This window comes from Pipra filicauda, unplaced genomic scaffold, assembly GCF_003945595.2.
Source record: "Pipra filicauda isolate LSUMZ 115617 unplaced genomic scaffold, ASM394559v2 scaffold333_size800053_pilon, whole genome shotgun sequence".
NCBI classification, from domain to species: Eukaryota; Metazoa; Chordata; class Aves; order Passeriformes; family Pipridae; genus Pipra; species Pipra filicauda.
In genome coordinates this window covers 707050-724073 of record NW_024104458.1, presented here as the reverse complement: position 1 = coordinate 724073, position 17024 = coordinate 707050, and the positions used below count along the sequence as shown (strand labels likewise).

The window sequence follows — 17024 nt, the reverse complement described above, 5'->3', positions numbered from 1 at the left end:
GGGATAGGGATGGGGATGGCAGGGATAGGAGCAGTGATGGAGATAGGGGCATGGATGGGGATGGCAGGGATAGGGACAGGACAGGGGAGGGGAAGGGATAGGGGCAGGACAGGGGAGGGGAAGGGATAGGGGCAGGAGCAAGGATAGGGATAAGGGCAGGGGCAGGAATAGGGCAGGGGCAGGAATAGGGATGGGGTAAGAATAGGGATAGGGGCAGGGGCAAGAATAGGGATGGAGTGGGGCAGGAATAGGGATAGAGGCAGGAATAGGGATAGAGTTGGGGCACGGATAGTGGCAGGGAGACAGGCAGGGGCAGGAATAGGGAGAGGGATGGGGCAGGGGAAAGGGAAAGAGTAAGGGATGGGGATAAGGGTAGGAGTAGGGATAGGGGCAGGGATAGGGATAAGGAGAGGCTTAGGGGCAGGGGAAAGGAAAGGCAATAGAGATAGGGGCTAAGGGGAAGGGAAGGAATAGGGGATAAGGGCAGGAATAGGGGATAAGGGCAAGAATAGGAGCAGGTGTGGCTGTAGATGTAGGGACAGGTGTTGGGGCAGAGCTAGGGATAAGGGGAGGGATAAGGGCTGGTATAGCAAGTGTAGGTGCATGTGATGGGGCAGGTGTAGGTAGAGGGACAGGTGTAGGTGGTGCTACACTGCAGTGACTGGGAGTTCCTGGGGGCTCTGGGGGCTGGGAGTGAGGACAGAGGGGGAGAGCCCGGGGGGGTTAAAGCTGATGGGACAAGGATCTGGGAGCTCCTGAGCCTGAAAGTCTTCAGTGAGTTCCTAACCCTGTGAGTCACTTCACACCTTTCCCCCCCATTAGTGCTGAACAGATCCACCCCAAGTGCTGTGCAGAGCCAGTTATGGCTGAGGGTGAGCTAGAGGGACAGGGCAGAGCTCAGGGCAGAGCTCAGGGCATGCCCTGTTGGCTCTCAGTGTGTGTAACCAACAACAAGAGACCCAGTGTCCACAAGGCTGAAGGCAGGGACACATCCCAGACTGGTGTGGGATGGTGGTACAGGGGGCTGCATTTACCAGGTTAAATTTGTCTGGGAGATTGTCTGTTTGTTTTTTTTTTTAATGGAATAATTAATAATTTGAAACACCTGACAGCATCATTTTTAAAAGGAAATAAGCTTTTACTTGGTCGTTGTAGTTTATAAATTTTTAAGTGCATCAATCCTCTAACTTAGAGCTAATGTCTGGAACCATTCTGTTTTCCCTTTCCATAAAGACAAGCCAGGCAGTGCAGTGAGGAGCCCAGTTCCCAGTGGATGTAGGTGTCCCATGTAGGTGTCACTCACACACTTCTCTTCCTCAGGCCCTGCAAGGTTAGATCATCTCTGACAAAGGCCTCCAAATACAGCACTTTCATTCTCAAAATATCTTCCTGGGATGCTTTTTTTAACCATATATTAATTCAGCAGTTTTAACTGTCAAAAAAAATCCAGTCTGAAATTCTGCTGATTGAGTGGACTCTCCTATGTGACCTGAGAAAGGCACTTGGACAAATCCTGTGTTCCAGGTCAGGAGCTATTTCCAGCTGCGTGGGCCGACTATTGCATTAACTCTAACTTTGTTACTCCCTTTGGAAAGTGCTTTGCAAAGGAAAGCTGTAGGGTAACCTCTGTGTTACCTTCCCCAGTGCTCATTTGGGTTTGTGACACCATGAATCTTGTTCCTGTTTGCTCTGTGCTTCAGCCAGACCTGCTTTCCAGGCCTGAACTCTGCAGCAGGGTCAGGCGTTCTCTCACCTGGACAGATGAACCTCGTGCTCTTTAATAACATTGTGAAAAGTGAGTGTTTTCAGCTTGGAGGGAAGGGAAAACCTTCCTGATTACGGATAATAGAATCAGGGTGAAACAATATATGCAATAATCAGGCTGGGCTCTGCTAATTGATCCAGAATGCAAATTAATCCACAGAAGTGGCTTAAAGGGGGCCCAGTAAGGCTGGACTAATGGTGTGGCACCACCCAAATGGGATCCAACTCTTTCTATGCCTGCAAAATGTACAGTAAATTTGATCCAACTGTAGTGGAAAGTCCTTCAATTGAAAATGGTTTGGGGCTGGGCAGCTATTTTGGGAAAATGTCTCATGTGCCTCCTCTATTCTTGTGTTCTCCCCCAGGCATCACTTCCTGACATGAAACAGGATACTGAGCTTTGTCTCACCCAATGGCTCTGCTTTTATTTTCTTAGAATATTCTTATATTCTTAAATATTCTTGGAAAGATTCCTCACTGAGAGAGTGGTGGGTCACTGGAACAGATTCTCAGGGGAAGTGGTCATGGCACCAAGCCTGCCAGAGCTCAAGAAACATCTGGAGGATGCAATTAGTCATATAAATTTTTTTTGTAGTCCTGCAAGGAGCAGGGAGTTGGACTTGATGATCCTTCTGGGTCCCTTCTAACCTGAGAGACTCTGTGTGCCTGCTCCCATGCCTGGGCTAAATGGGGAGTCAGGATCATGGAGTTATGGGGAGGGAAAGGAGGCAGCTGCCTTTTCAGATGCAGCTTTCAACTAAATTAGCTCAGTCTGAACATAAAAGTGTAGGAGAACCTCTGTGCATTTGATTTCATAACTCGGTGCAGCCTCAGAGTGAGGTTTTACCAGAAGACAAAGGAGATCTCTGTAAAGAAAGAGGGTGACTTACCCCTTTCTGTTGTGCCCCAGGACCAGGGAATGGCTTTAAACTGAGGGAGAGGAGACTTAGTCAGATATTAGGAAGAAATTCTTCCCTGTGAGGGTGGGGAGGCCCTGGCACAGGTTGCCCAGAGAAGCTGTGGCTGCCCCATCCCTGGAAGTGTCCAAGGCCAGGTTGGATGGGGCTTGGAGCAACCTGGGCTGGTGGAAGGTGTCCCTGCCCATGGCAGGGGTGAAATGAGATGAGTTTTAAGGTCCTTTCCAACCCAAACCCATCTGGCATTCCGTGATTTCTGGCATTTGATCTCTCTCTGCCCCCATCATAAGCCCTGGCTGAATCTGTTTGCTGTGCCAGTGCCAGAAATAGTTAATTTTCTGTGAAATTAGTGAGCTCAAGTGGCTCACTGGGAGGCTGGATAGTGCCAGAGCCCGGGTGGAGCCCTGGGAAGCAGGATCCAGGTACAAGGTCTCAGTTACCTGACCCAGCAGCTCAGCTCTTTGCTGCAGCTCCAGACTGAGCACAGAGTTCAGCTCAGGTGACAGTCAATAACTTCTTAAGCTGTTTTAACTTAATTACCTAGATCCATTTGACCATTCTAAGGCCAAAGCATCATTCCCAAGAGACCTTTTGCTGTACTGAAACCAATCTCTTTTATGAGAAGTGTCACTAAAGACCCAGCTTGATTATTATATTATTTTTATTGCATTAAAATAAATCAGCAATGGATTAATACTCAGCATTTGTCAAAATGCTGCAGCAGGACTGGATGCTCACATCAGACACCCTCTAAGAGACCTGGAATGTCTCACAGGGCTGCTCTTCCCCAGTGTCATCAAGGGTTCAGAGCACATGGAGGAGAATGGTGCCATGAATTTATGTACTGCTGTAATTAGCTGTGCTTTTAATCGGGTTAAAGGTGTAAGACAGGCGTGTGTTAAATGGCCTGAAAAGTCCCAGTGCCTCAAGGAAATGCAAAACCAAGGACAAAGTCTTGAGCTGGGGAGATTTTGAGGTGTTTGGGCATTGTTCCTGGGTGAGGTGTGTGCCCAGCCTACTGTTGCCCTGCAGGCTAGACAAGGCAAAAGGAGAAAAGGAGGACAAAAAAAGAAATAAAAAATAGTTTATGGTGTCCCATTAATGCTCTGGGGTCAGGGTCTCCTCTCAGCCTTCTGAGGGTGAATTAGACTGTGTTCTTTTCCTGAGAACAGAATCACAGTCACAGAATGGGTTGGGTTGGAAGGGACATGAAAACTCACCCAGTCCCACCTCCTGCCACGGGCAGGGACACCTTCCACTAACCCAGGTTGCTCCAAGCCCTGTTCAACCTGGCCTTGGACACTCCAGGGATGGGGAGCCCACAATCCATGGATGGATAACCCACAGGTTGCTCTGTCAGAATCCCCTGTAGCTGCTGTTTCCTCACTGTGGGGGTGACAGTGGGAGGCTCTGCCAGGCCCTGCAGGAGATGTTCTGTACAGGATGTTTCTGGAGTGACCAGGAAGCATCACTGGGCCTCTAAGGGATCCCTCTTCCAAATTAACCCCTTGTGTCTCCATTACCAGGCACAGGGCAGGCAAGGGAAGCAGCCAGGCAGTTTCTGCAGCTGTAGAGTGTTCAAGGCAGGTGAAAATCAGAATGGAAATAAAACAGGAGCTCACTCTCCCACCTGTCTCTCTGCTGCTCTCATGGACAGGAGCTGGTTTAGGCAGTAGCTCTAACACAAACCACACCATTGTTGTAGCTGCTTTAGTTTCAGTCACAGTTCAGCCTTGGAGTGGAAAGGGTGAGGGACAAGATGAACTGTTTTCAGAGTTCAGCAAGCTTGGCCCTGCCAAAGGATGGGCACAGGAACAATTCCTTGTGCACTCAGGCTGGTCTGTGCTCTGCATTCCTGGGGAGCAGCCCAGGTCTGTCCCAGCTCCTGCTCTCACAGGGTTTGTCCCAGAGCCTCTGCCTGCCCTGGGAGCACTCACTGTGCTTCAAGCCAGGGGCATCCTGAGGTCTTACAGCACTGCCTCACCAGTGCAGAGCCCAAGAATCGCTGTGGGTTGGCCCCTTCACATGTTCAGACTGTTAATTTTTTGGGGAAGGGGCAGAGAGAGAGATTTGGAAAAGGGTTTGTTACCCAAAACTACGGGTGCAAAATGCCAAACACGTCAAGTCCTACAGAGATGCAAAGTTCTTAGGAGACTCTGGACATGGCTCAGACTGATATCTCACCAAAGCAGCAGTGCTGACCTGAGGGCCCTGTTGGGATCCTGTGCTGGCTGTGGGGATGCTGTGGAAGGGGATGGGTGGCTTTGTGCAGTGGGCAGAGGGCAGGGGCAGCCCACGAGGTGTTTGTTAATGATGGGTCTGTACTCGTTTAACCCCCAGTGCAATGTTCTCTCTGGGCTGGGAGGGGCAATTTTCCAGGAATGTGGAGTCCCAAGTGCATCTGCCCCAAAAGCAGATGCCAACAGAGCTGCAGGTTGGCCAAGGCAGCAGCAAAGCCCATGCTGAAGGTGCTGCTGGGGGTGCCACGGCTGTCTGGCAGGTTTGGGCTCCAACAGGATGCTCAGGCTGTGGGATGTGAACAGAGAAGGTGTGGTGTCTCCAAAGATACCCTGGCGGGAGGAGGAACCTTCCCTGGGTCCCAGGTTGGAAAAGGATTTGGTTATCAGCCAGTCTGCAGTTTTGTTGGGTCCCTCATTGGTGTTTTCCAGGGAATGGTTCAGCTGTGCTCGAGGTGGTGTCAGAGCACCTCAGCTGGACCCTGGGGAAGAGGGGGCTGCAGCAATCCTGCTGCTGGGAGAGTGCTGTGGTTTGTGTGTCTGCCCTATATGGCAGACTGTGCTAATCCCAGAAATCTGCCCTCAGGATTGCCCAGAAATAGCTCAAACCCTCTTTCTTCCAATCCTCTTACTATTTGGAAAGCCAGATAATTTTTCCCAGTCTGATTTAGTTTCTTTAGTTTCTAAGGCAGCTTCAACCTCGTGGGTTTTCTGTGTGTGTTTGTTACCCTTTTGCCTGGAATAACTGTCCAGGCACGTGCTTGGATTTGAATATCCAGCCAAAGGCAGATCCCAGAGCTGGCAGACTGAAATTTGTGATGGAGAACTGTGTTAAATTTTAAAAGAAAGTCATTAACTCCCAGGCCAACCAGCTGAATGGGCAGTTTGCTGGAGACTTGAACAAAACTGCAGGTTAAGGTCAGTCCCAGGGGTTGGAATGTGAGGAGGGAAGTTAGGAGGAGTTGATTCTTTGCTGTTGGGAGCCAGGGGAGGACGGGGCCACCACCTCTTCCCAGCTTACAATTTAATTTGTAACTTCCCAGACTGGATCTCTGCTCCCTTGGGACATTTATATACTGGTTTTGTTTTATTTTTTCCCCCCCTCTTCTACAGTGGTGCCACAGTCAAAGGCTGGTGGCAGCTAAATCACAGCTCGAGCACAGGAGGCTGGTGCTTGGAGAGGATCCTGATCCTGCCTGGAGCCATGGAGCAGCTGGGAGAGCCAGGGCTCACACGTGAGTGCTCCGATGGCTTCTCCATTCAGTTTGCAGCACTGCTCCTTCCCTGGGGGAGGGGAGGATGGGGGACGACTCTGCAGGTCCCTGGTTGTCACCAGGGAGCCAGATCCTGGCACCTGGAGCAGATGAGGGTCTGTATCTCCCCCATGCCCGCTGTGGGGGTTTGGATCCGTGTGGGATCGTGTTTATCCGGGGTCTCTCTTCTGGTGCCTTGTGCCGCAGGATGGAGTGGGTTGGATCTGCTGGGTTTGAGTGTTAGGAGTGATTTCTGCAGCCAGTGAGCCTCAAACCCTCTGGGAGTTGCTTGGGGGGGACTCCCATGGCCTGGGAGTCCCACAGAGACTCTTTACTATAATTTATTTATTATTATTTTGAAAGCCCTGTCCCCGAGGACTCTTTCCCCCCAGCTGTGAGCCTGCCTGCTCTAGTGAGGGAGACACTGCATTTGTTACTGTCCTGCTTGTTCCTTAAAAGCCTTTTACAATAAAGGCATGGAGAGGAGAGGCTTTGTGTGAGCCTGGGGAGCTCCTTGGAGACAGGAGGGCGTGTAAACACCCCTCAGCACTCTGTGTGTGCTGGGGAGAGCTGCAGGTTTGGCAGGGCCGGAGAGGAACACACAAACCATGGTCCTGGTGCTGTCGAGGTGCTGTGTGGGGAAGGAGAGCAGGACATGGCAAGGCTGGGCAGGTACATGCTCTGCTCACATTCCAAAGGTTCAGGATAGCTGGGATTGCAGAGGGGATCTTTGCTGTTCCCTCAGGAGTGCTGCTCCATGTGCCTGTCCCGTGGGCTGAGCTGTGCTGGTCCCTGGTTGCACTGCAACAGGCAATCCCAGACTGGGGGGTTTTTGAGGGTCAAGTAAATTTGCTTGGGAAAAGCTTTGCTTTTGATGGGTGGCAGATGGGGGTCACCGGGAATGTCAGCAAATGGATTCAGCTGAACAAATGAAGGGGAGTTTTTGATTATCCTGAAGGGAGGAATATTTTGAAGTGCCCTAGAAATGACCCTGTATCCCTGAGCAGGGCCATCCCACCTGTGTGCTGGTGCCTGGTGGTCCAGGTCAGTGCTTTGACATAATTTACCTGTATCTGTGGAGCTCAGGCATCAACAGTGGCAAGGGATGGATGGATGTTGGGGATAGTGGCAGGGTCCTTCTTCAACCCTACTGTCCAGGAGGTGACAGCAGCAGGGACTGTGACCCCAGGCAGTCCAGGGCCTCTCTTCTGGGGATCTGCATCTGCAATACAAACACAGCCAGGAGGGAGGGGGTTTGAGCTGCTGTGAGAGGTCCCCAGACCCTCCCTGTGGGCAGGAAGGGAGAACATTCTGTAACATAAATACACAGGACTCAGTTCCTCTCCCGGGTTCTTACCAGTGCTGCCTGTTGAAGACAAGAGATGAAGATGAGGATGGGAAGAAGGGGTTCATCCCCCCCCAGCTCTGTGTTCAGGGCTCTCTTGCCTGTCAGCAGATGTGGCAGAGGATGTGGCAGCTCCAGTTTCAGCTCAGTTTGGATGAGCTCTGATGTTGCTGAGCTGTGCTGGAGCTGAAGGCTTTGCTGCTGGGCAGAGCCAGACCTGCCCCCCTGGCTGTGCCCGTGTGCACAGGGAGAGCACAGAGCAGGCCATGGGGAGGTGTTCCTAAGGGCCAGAGTGCAAATATCTCCTAGGGACAGGGAGCTGTGGAATGCTGTGGCATAGGCTGTGTGCTTGGGCAGGTCATTTCCTGGCTGGAGAGCCTGAGCGTGGTGCAGGGATGTGCTCCTGGGGCTCTGTGTTCCCCTCCTTGTGCTTCTGGGTTTTGTTGGCTGCATTAATCCCCACCTCAGGGACCCACAAAGCAGCTGTGCCAGATGTGGGAAGCCAGGTACTTGTATGGGCAGAGATATTGGAGCAGCCTTTCCCCTCCTGTGTCCACCACATTCCACCAGAGCTCACCCTGAGCTTGCTGCTTCAAGTCCCTGTTGGAGAGGCAGGAGCCAAGAGCATCCCCATGGATTACTGGTCCTGAAGGATTGCAGAGTCTGCAGGGCAGCACTGGGAGCTGGGGGGCCACCAGGCAGACAGAAGAGTTTAGGTGGTGGCTCCAGCTTGCAGGGTTTGGACCAGTGTCACCAGGCTGCATCTTCTGCTCACCTCCCACAGCTCTGACACCGTCAGCTTGGCTGGGAAACAGGGATCCAGCTTCCCCCTGGACTCCAATCCAGCAGTGGTGTGAGAAAAGGCAGATGTGCTGCACTGCTGGGAAAGCAGGGGTTGGAGGAGCTCCTGGTGCTGTGGCTCTGCTGTCTCACAGATGTTTCTGCTTGTTGACATGTCCTGCACTGCTGGTGCATCCTCTGCATTTTGATTAGGGCAGCAAAGGCCACTGCAGTGCTGAGCAAACAAGCAGCAATTAAAGAATAAATCACATCTTTGCTAGGGGCCCCCTCCCTACCCCAGCCTGAGCTCTGGATCCCTGTAGCTGGAGACAGTGATGGGGAGCTCCTGGGCATTGCTGCCAAAGGGCTGAGCAGCAGGAGGGCAGCTCAGCCCTGCCCACAGCCCTCACCCTGCTGCCTGCTGTCTCTTCCCTTGGGCTACAACACAGCATCCAGGGGGGTGGATCTGGGTGCTCCCTGGAGCATCAGGGTGACTCTCACAGCCTGAGTGGACTCAGCTCTTGGCCTTTTCTGCCCCGCTGGTGGCTGAGCTGCACAGTGTCCAGCTCACAGCCCAGCTCATGCCTGGCTGCTGGGACATGTCAAGAAGGGATAAGGAGGCACCTGGCCCCTTGCCACCATGGAGCAGGAGCTTTGTGTGGGAGCTGGCAGCAGAAACCCCCTGCCAGGCCTTCACTGGCTCCAAACATCTCCAGAGCCACCAAACAGTGAGTGGATTTGGCTGCCTGCTTGGCTGGGTGCTTTCCCAAGGCCTCTGAGGGTGTCAAGGTTAGGGCTGAGCACAGCCAGGCAGCCCAAACAGAGCTGTGCCCTTTGTCTGGAGCCCTTTGGAGGCTGCTGGGTCGTTATTTGTCTCCCCTGGTGCCCAGAGGGGCTGGGATTTATGGCAGTGGTACAATAGGTGTCAGTGGCAGTGATGGATTGGGCTGTCCAGTGGACATTCCTCCTTCCCTCCCTCCCTTGCTCACTCTGTCCCTCCTGTTGCTTCTCCTGCAGTTTCAGGCAGTTTTGCCAGTGTAAATCCAGCTGAACCATCCAGTGCCCCTGCCAGAGTCAGCCAAAGTCTGGGGGAAAGGGCAGCTTTTCTAGAGAGCAAACAGCCTTTCCAGTTTGCTGCCTCTGTGCCAGGCCCCTCTGGCTGGGGGCTGTGAGGGTGGAGCTGGGGATGTCTCGGGGTGCCTGGAGGCACTGGGCAGGGTGTGGGAGGTGCTGTCCATCTGTCCATCCTGGTACACACGGCCATGGCTGAGGGACACATCCTGGCTCTGGAGTGCTCGGGCTGGCACCAAAATCCCACGTCAGGCTCTTTTGCTTTTACAGCTTCTCTGTGTGTGGTGTGGGTCCACCATGGGGTGGGGGACACTGCTCTGCCCCTCTGCCCCTCAGGGGAGTCAATCTGGGACTCCAGAGCTGGGTCTGTGTAAGGGCAATGTAAGACACTGGTGCTGCACTAATCCTGACCTGCCCATCTCTGTGGAAGAAGCCTGGGCAGACCTTTCTGACCCTGAAGAATTACTGGGCAGTGCTGGTTGCTCTATGCTGTTGCTCCCTCAAGGCTCCCAGATCTGGATCTGTACCCTTTTGTCTCTCTCAGCATCAGATCCCGTGGCAGGTTCCTGGGTGGTGGTTTGCTGCCTGTGAGCGCAGAGGGACAGGCTGGGGCTGGTGTGCCTTCACAGGGAGCTGGACATGAGGAAACCATCCAGTTCCTCCTTGTGTGGAGCCTCCCTGCTGCTCTGAGCCTCGGAACATCAGCAGGGTGTGGGTTGGGAGCTGGGTCTCAGCCAGAGTCTTGCAAGACTGTGCCCAGCTTTGGGGCCACCACCAGCAGGATGTGGAGCTGGAGTGAGTCCAGAGGAGGCCAAGGAGATGCTCCCAGGGCTGGAGCCCCTCTGCTCTGGAGCCAGGCTGGGAGAGCTGGGGGTGTTCACCTGGAGAAGAGAAGGCTCCAGGGAGAGCTGAGAGCCCCTTCCAGGGCCTAAAGGGGCTCCAGGAGAGCTGGAGAGGGACTGGGGACAAGGGCCTGGAATGCCAGGACACAGGGCAATGGCTTCCCACTGCCAGAGGGCAGGGTTAGATGGGATATTGGGAAGGAATTGTTCCCTATGAGGATGGTGAGGCCCTGGCACAGGTTGCCCAGAGAAGCTGTGGCTGCCCCATCCCTGGAAGTGTCCAAGGCCAGGTTGGACGGGGCTTGGAGCAACCTGGGCTAGTGGAAGTGGGGATGGAACTAAGATGATCTTTAGGTCTCTTCCACCCCAGACCCTTCTATGATTCTAAGACTGTCCTGAACACCCAGGGGTGGCAGGGCAGTGTCTCAAGAGTCCTGGAGAGCTGCTTACAGATTACTGGAGCCCTGGTGGGACTGTGCATCCATTTCCAATGTAGCAAACCAGTGCTGAGTGGAGCCTCTGGGCTGCTCTGGGCCTGTGGGAGGTGAAGGGCTGTGAAGGGCCATGGCCAAGGCTGCAGCTGGGACGGGTGCCAGGGGTGACTCCCTCTGAACATGGATCTGTGTTCTGCTGTGCTGCTGGACTGAGTGATCAGCATCACTCCTCTCCTTCCTGCTCACAGGCAGGGCTGGGCAGGGGGGTGATGGCTTGGGACAGACGTGTCACCTGCCAGCATGTGCCACGTGTGTGCAGAGCTGGCCAGGGCAGGTCAGTGCAGGAGCCCTGGCAGTGTGCTGTTCTGGGGGAGGCTGGGGCAAGGTGCAGACATTCCCCTGTGGTGGGTAAACCCAAAGGTCCTGCAGAGCCTGTGATATCTCCCGTGTCCCAGCTCCCCGTCCTGCCACGTCCTGCTCTCATCTGCTCTTTTCTCTGGCAGGGACGGGGCAGAGGCCCCCATTGCTGGAGCTGGAGGATCTGCCAGCTGTGAGAAAGGGGCCATGTGGGGCTGGACAACCCTCCTTGCGGGACCCGAAGGCACCATCAGGGGGCAGGAGGAGGATCAGTCATGCGAGAGTGAAAGGGAAAGGTAAGTGGTGGGGTGTGAGAGGGGCTGTGGGCCAGGCAGGGCTCAGCCCTGGCCAGGAGGGTGTGGAGTGTGATGAGGGGTGTATCCAACACCCTGGGCTCTGTGGGAAATCTCATCCTTTTTCATCCCAGAAAGTTCTGGGACAGCCCAGCCTTTGGGGAGGTTCCCCCCCCCCAAGAAACCATCTCCATCATTCCACAACACTCTCCAGGGCTGATGCTCAGCTCTGGGTGCCTCCTGTAAGCTGTGGTGCAGCCCCCAGAGCTGGTGGGTGCATTACCAGGTCCTGGGTGATGGAAGGAGCTGCTCTGGGGTCTTGCAGAGTGACCCCATAAGCCCGGGGGGCCTGCACGACTCTTCCCTTGTTTGGGTCATACCCTCAAGCACACGGTGTGACTCTGGGGGTGGTCCTGTGCAGGGCCAGGAGCTGGACTCGATGATCCTTGTGGGTCCTTCCCACTCAGCACATTCTGTGATATGAGAGCCAAGCAGGTCACCCACGCCCTGCCATCCCTCCCTTTCCTGGCTCACCCCCAGTTCTCCTGCACCCTTTCCCAGTCTGCAGTAATTTCCCCAGTTTCCCCCAATTTCCCCAAACGCTTCTGCCCCACGTTGCTCCGGTGGGATCGTTCCCCGGACAGCTGAGTGTGCCGCAAACCCGCTGGCACCAACAGTCCCAGGGGTCACTCACAGCACAGGAGAGAGGTTGTAGGTTTTCCCCCTTTTCCCGGGAGCTCATCCCTGGAGCATCGGCGGGGTCTCGGGTGCCCAGGGCAGGGCAGAGCTCTGGCCGCATCCCTGCGGTGTGGGGATGGCGGGGACGGCCCCGCGTGTTCCCTCAGGTGCGCTCCCGTTCAAATCCCGGGGGCCAATGGGAGCCGCGCCATTCCAACGGCTGGACGCGTGTCCCATGGAAACCCGGCCCTGCCGGGCACTCCCTGCTGGAATCACCGCCCGGCGGCCCCGGGCCGGGCGCGGAGGGCTCCAATTAGCGGCTAATTATCGGTGTCCCGCCATGGAGCCCGGCAGTGTCCGCAGGGTCTCGCTCTGCTCCCGCCGGGATGATCCCCGGGGAAGCTCCTTCTGCCTGAGCACGTTCGGTGAGTGCGGAGCCCCTGGATTTGGGAGCGGGGGGCACACGGGGCCCGGGGGACGGGGCTGCGGCTGGTGCAGCACAGGGAGCTGGGACAGGGCACGGGCAAAGCCCGGAGCTCTGGCTGCGGCCCCAGCCCCCTTTCCCGGTGGGAAGGGGCTCGGGAGCTGCTCCCCGGGGGTGCTTTGGGCACTGAGCAGCAGCTCGGTCACTTGTGCCTCACCCAGCCGGAATAACACACGGCTCCACCGAGCTGGCAAAGCGGGCAGTGCCCGCGGCCACCGTGCAGCCGCTGCCGCCCTGGGGGTGCCCCGGGGTCGTTCTGCCCCCGGGCGGGCAGGGGCAGGGGCAGGGGCGCTGTGTGGGGCTGGAGCTGTGGCCCCGTTAGGGCACAGCCCCAGTTTCCTTCTTTGCTCCTCGGGGGTCTTTCCGTGGCTGTCTCAGGTTTGCAGGATGGGCCTGAAGGAGCCCCGTGGGCAGAGGGGGCCGAGCTCAGCTGGCCTGGGGAGGGTTTGGTTCTGAGCCTGTCACCCCCCCTCGAGCAGGTGAATTTGGCAGCAGGTGTTTTGGCCATTTGTGGTGTGAGATGGTTGGGCCTCACTCAGAGCAGCCCTTTTTGGGTGCTGCTTTTTAAGCAAGAGTTTTCTTTTATTTCAAAGCTTCTTGTTCTGGTGAGCAGAGCAGGCAGCCATGCAGTGAGCCCCTTCGCAGGGCTGCTGCCCCTTCCCAGGGCTGCTGCCCCTTCCCAGGGCTGCTGCCCCTTCGCAGGGCTGCTGCCCCTTCCCAGGGCTGCTGCCCCTTCCCAGGGCTGCTGCTCCTTCCCTGTTTTGCCTTGGAAGTGTCAAACTGCTGAGGACTGCCTGGAAGCTGAAATCCTCCTCTCTTTGTCTATGGGACTTATGCCCAATAATGTGGGTTCTCTGATGCCTCTTGGCTCTGTAACTAAGTCCAGGCCAAGCTTCATCTCTGCAGCCACAGTTCCCTCCATGGGCTGAGCAGCACTGGTGACATGAGGAGTGTGTGCTCTGAGCAGCAGAGCTGTGGCAGGACAGGGCCAGCTCTGCTTTCTCCATGTGGTGACCAGGAGAGGGTCTTCCAAAGGGCTGGTGCCAGGGCCTGAGGTTGTAGATGGTGATCTCAGGGTGCTCTGCCTTGTGCCCCTGCCCAGGCAGGACCTGGCACTGCTGTCCTCTGGTGGGAATTCCCGACAATGGTCCTTGGCTGTCCCAGGAGGGCCAACACTGCATTTTTCCTACAGTAAAGCAGAAAAGCACTTCAGGAGCAGAAACCCAAATTTTCCCTTTGTCAGAGACCATCAGTAAGGAACAGGTTTTCCTGCCTGCTAGGTCTGCTCCCAAAGAACATTTATGTGCCTCCTCCCTTAGCCTGGCAAACTTCTCTCATGGGTGGGAACCTGTTTGATTACCATCTTGTGCTTGTTCATACCCATTTTTTCCCCTCTTTTCCTTGTGCCAGCTTTGTTCCTCAGCTAGAATTGCCTCTCCTGGCCCTGTGGGGTGGAGGTGGATGAGGCCTGGGTGCTCTCTGTGATGGGATGTTCACCCAGGAGCTGCCTGTGGGTTCTCCCTCTGCTCTTCTCTGCACTCTTTTAATTTATATTGACCTTTATTGAACGTGGGGGACCTGGACAAGCTGTGTCAGGGCCTCTCTGCTGAAGCTGTTTCCCTTAGTTCACGTTAGGGATGTATCAAAAGAGATAAACTTTGGGAAAAGGTTTCTCTGACCCTCTTGGATTGAGGTGGGAATGCAGCCCAAGAACTGCATTCTGTCGTGTTCCTGCCCACCCAGCTCTGGAGGGAGGTTACTGCTCTGCACAGCTGAGAAAATACAACAGGTCTGTCCAAGCACAGACCTTGGCACAGCAAATCCCTTCCACCAGCTCAGGCTGGATCGGCTCCTCCGACAGCAGCTTCCCTCCCTGATCCCAGCCCCACACAAGCACTGGAATTGCTGCAAAGCCAGCAATTGGAGCCCTTTGGTGTCAGACAGGCTGGCTGGGGCCTGCTGGGTGTGTGATTTGGAGACACCTGGGAGCAGATGCATTAAGAGGGAAATGTCCTCTGTTCCTCATGGACAGGAGAGACCTTTCCCACCGATACTCCCAAACCCTTCTAATAGGACCAGTTTTGCCTGCAAAAGGCAGAACTGCCCCTTTTCTCCCTCCCTCCTCTCTTTGGTGCTGGTGCAGCCTGTGACACAGCCCTGGGCACTGTCCCTGTGGCAGAAGCAGCAGTGACACACACGGTGCCCGGGGCCAGGTCTGGTGTGCCCCCACCCCTCTGGTGCAAAGCTTGGCCCCACATGTTCCCCCAGGAGCTGAGCAGCCCCAGCCATCCCCAGGCCAGGATGGGAGACCTTCCTCCCCCCGAATTACCCAGCACAAAAGCTTCCCTTCTCCTCCCAGGGCCCTTCATTCCTGTCACACTTGGCTGCACGGGGGCACTTTGCTCTCCTGTTGCCAAGGCTGGTACGTGCTCTCAGCGGAGCTGGGAGAGGGTTCCCACAGCCGCAGAGATCTGGAGATAGCAGAGGGGTTAGAGCCTTGTGCCCAAAGGCTGGGGTGGCAGCATGAAACTGGGGCACAGTATTCTCCCTGTTGTAAACCAGTATTAGAGCTGTCCTGGCTTACCCCACCTGGCTTTTGTCTTCCCTTTCTCACCCTGCACATGTATAATTGCACACAGACACACATTTCCACGTGTTCAGGCACACACAGACACACGTGAGCTGCTGAGAGGTTTGACTTTTTTTTTAGTGGAAAATGGGTCCTCTGAATTGTTTCAGGTTAAACAATCCCATTCCCCCACCCCCCCCTTCCCCAGCAAGCCTGAGCCCTTTGGGTACATCTTTTGCAAAATGAGATGTTGGGTTTTAACTTGAAAGAAGTTTAGATGTCTGTAAATTACGTTTAGACACTTATTTTGATTGTTGTGTTTTGTAAACTGGAACAGAAGTGAAAAATGGGATATTTTGCTTTGGACTAAATGGAGCTTTGGACTATTTGGGGATGTTTTGCTCTAAATGACATGTTGTGCTACTGATGCTCTCAGTCTCTGGATTCTCCAGGGGCACTGGAAAATGTTTAGTTTTGGATTGGTCCAGAACAATTATGTGGATTATAGACCCTGCACTGCCCTTAAAATCTGCACATCCTATCTTGGCTGGAAGGCCCAGCTCCCAGGGAACTTTTTGGGAAGACATTCAGAGGGGCAGAGCCCTCTGTGCCCAAACAGTGCCAGTGATGTGAGGACCTGGCAGCCCACCCTGCAGCCCAGCACCACCTCACCCACACCCTGACTCAGCTGTTGGCTGAGTCTTTGTGCCAGTCTGAGCCTCGTGGGTGGATTTTTGGGCTGATGCAGAGTTGCCAGTGCCTGGGAGAGCGAGGGTATGAGTGTAAGCAGGCTGGCAGAGCAGCAGTGCCAGGCTGGGACCTGTGCCCTGGCTCAGCAGGGGTTCACACCTTGGCTCTCCTGGCACTGACCTCCTGCACAGGGGCTGGGACCCGCTGGGTTTTCAATGCTGGGAACCAGTTGCTGGCAGACAGGCCCAGGCAGTGCTGGGAATCACCAACTGCAGCTCCAGATAAGAGGTGGGAGCTCAGGGATCTGGCACAGGCATTTTCAAAGGCAGTGGGAACTGCACGTTGGATCTGGAGCTGTGGAAGAGCTGGATTTTATTTTCAGCTCTGTGTCAGAGGGGTTGTGAGCAGTGTGTCCATCCCCCTGTGGGGTCTGTGAGCAGTGTGTCCATCCCCCTGTGGGGTCTGTGAGCAGTGTGTCCATCCCCCTGTGGGGTCTGTGAGCAGTGTGTCCATCCCCCTGTGGGGTCTGTGAGCAGTGTGTCCATCCCCCTGTGGGGTCTGTGAGCAGTGTGTCCATCCCCCTGTGGGGTCTGTGAGCAGTGTGTCCATCCCTCTGTAGGATCTGTGAGCAGTGTGTCCCCCTGTGGTTGTGGACACTGTTTGCAGGTGTGACACTGCAAAAATGTGTTTGGGATGCTCCTTCCTTCACTCTTTCATTAGAAATAATCCTCCCATCTTGCCCTGGCACCCTGCAGAAGGAATTTTGGGTTCAGAGGCCTACCTGGCCTTTTGGATTCCAGCTGACCCTGTCCCGGGTGGACAAGCTCAGGAGCAGAGGTTGGATCTGCCTGCAGAGTCCACACCAAGAGCAGTTCCCTGGGAAGATGCTGGGGCTGGGCTGGGTTACTCTGGTCTGCTCCCTGTGGAACTTCCCTGGCTCCATCCCTCCCATGTCCTCTCTCTTCTCCAAGTCCTCCCTTTCTCTCTCACTTTAGGTGGTTTAAAAGGCCCTGGTGGGTATCACTGGTGGCTGCTGGGCTGCTGTCTCATGCCATGGGCTCTGCAGCACCCACGAGGCTCTGCCCAGTCCCGTGGGGAGCTCTGGTGCTGTGCTGTGCCAGCCCATCTGAGGGCTGGGGTGAGTCAGGGCCTGGCTCCTCCTTCAGCAAGTCAGATCAGTCTCCTGCTCCAAAAAAGATTCTGTCACTCGCTCCAGACACCAGAGCACTGCAAGCTCTTGTTCTCTTCCATGTTATTCTCTGCCCTGTTGAGGGACACAAGTGGATGCCCCAGTGCTCTTACTTGGATCA

The 17024-nt window shown here is 55.1% G+C and overlaps 1 protein-coding gene across 1 annotated transcript in view; it reads left to right on the top strand.

Annotated features, from left to right (window-relative positions):
• Window positions 1-747: 747 nt before the first annotated feature.
• RGS3 (regulator of G protein signaling 3) overlaps window positions 748-17024 on the top strand; it is a 93798-nt gene continuing 77521 nt past the window's right edge. The window contains exons 1-3 of the mRNA XM_027727229.2: window positions 748-790; window positions 6032-6153; window positions 11147-11296. Coding sequence (XP_027583030.2) covers window positions 6123-6153; window positions 11147-11296 — 181 coding nt within the window. The 5' untranslated portion in view covers window positions 748-790; window positions 6032-6122. The remainder of the gene's footprint in view (window positions 791-6031; window positions 6154-11146; window positions 11297-17024) is intronic.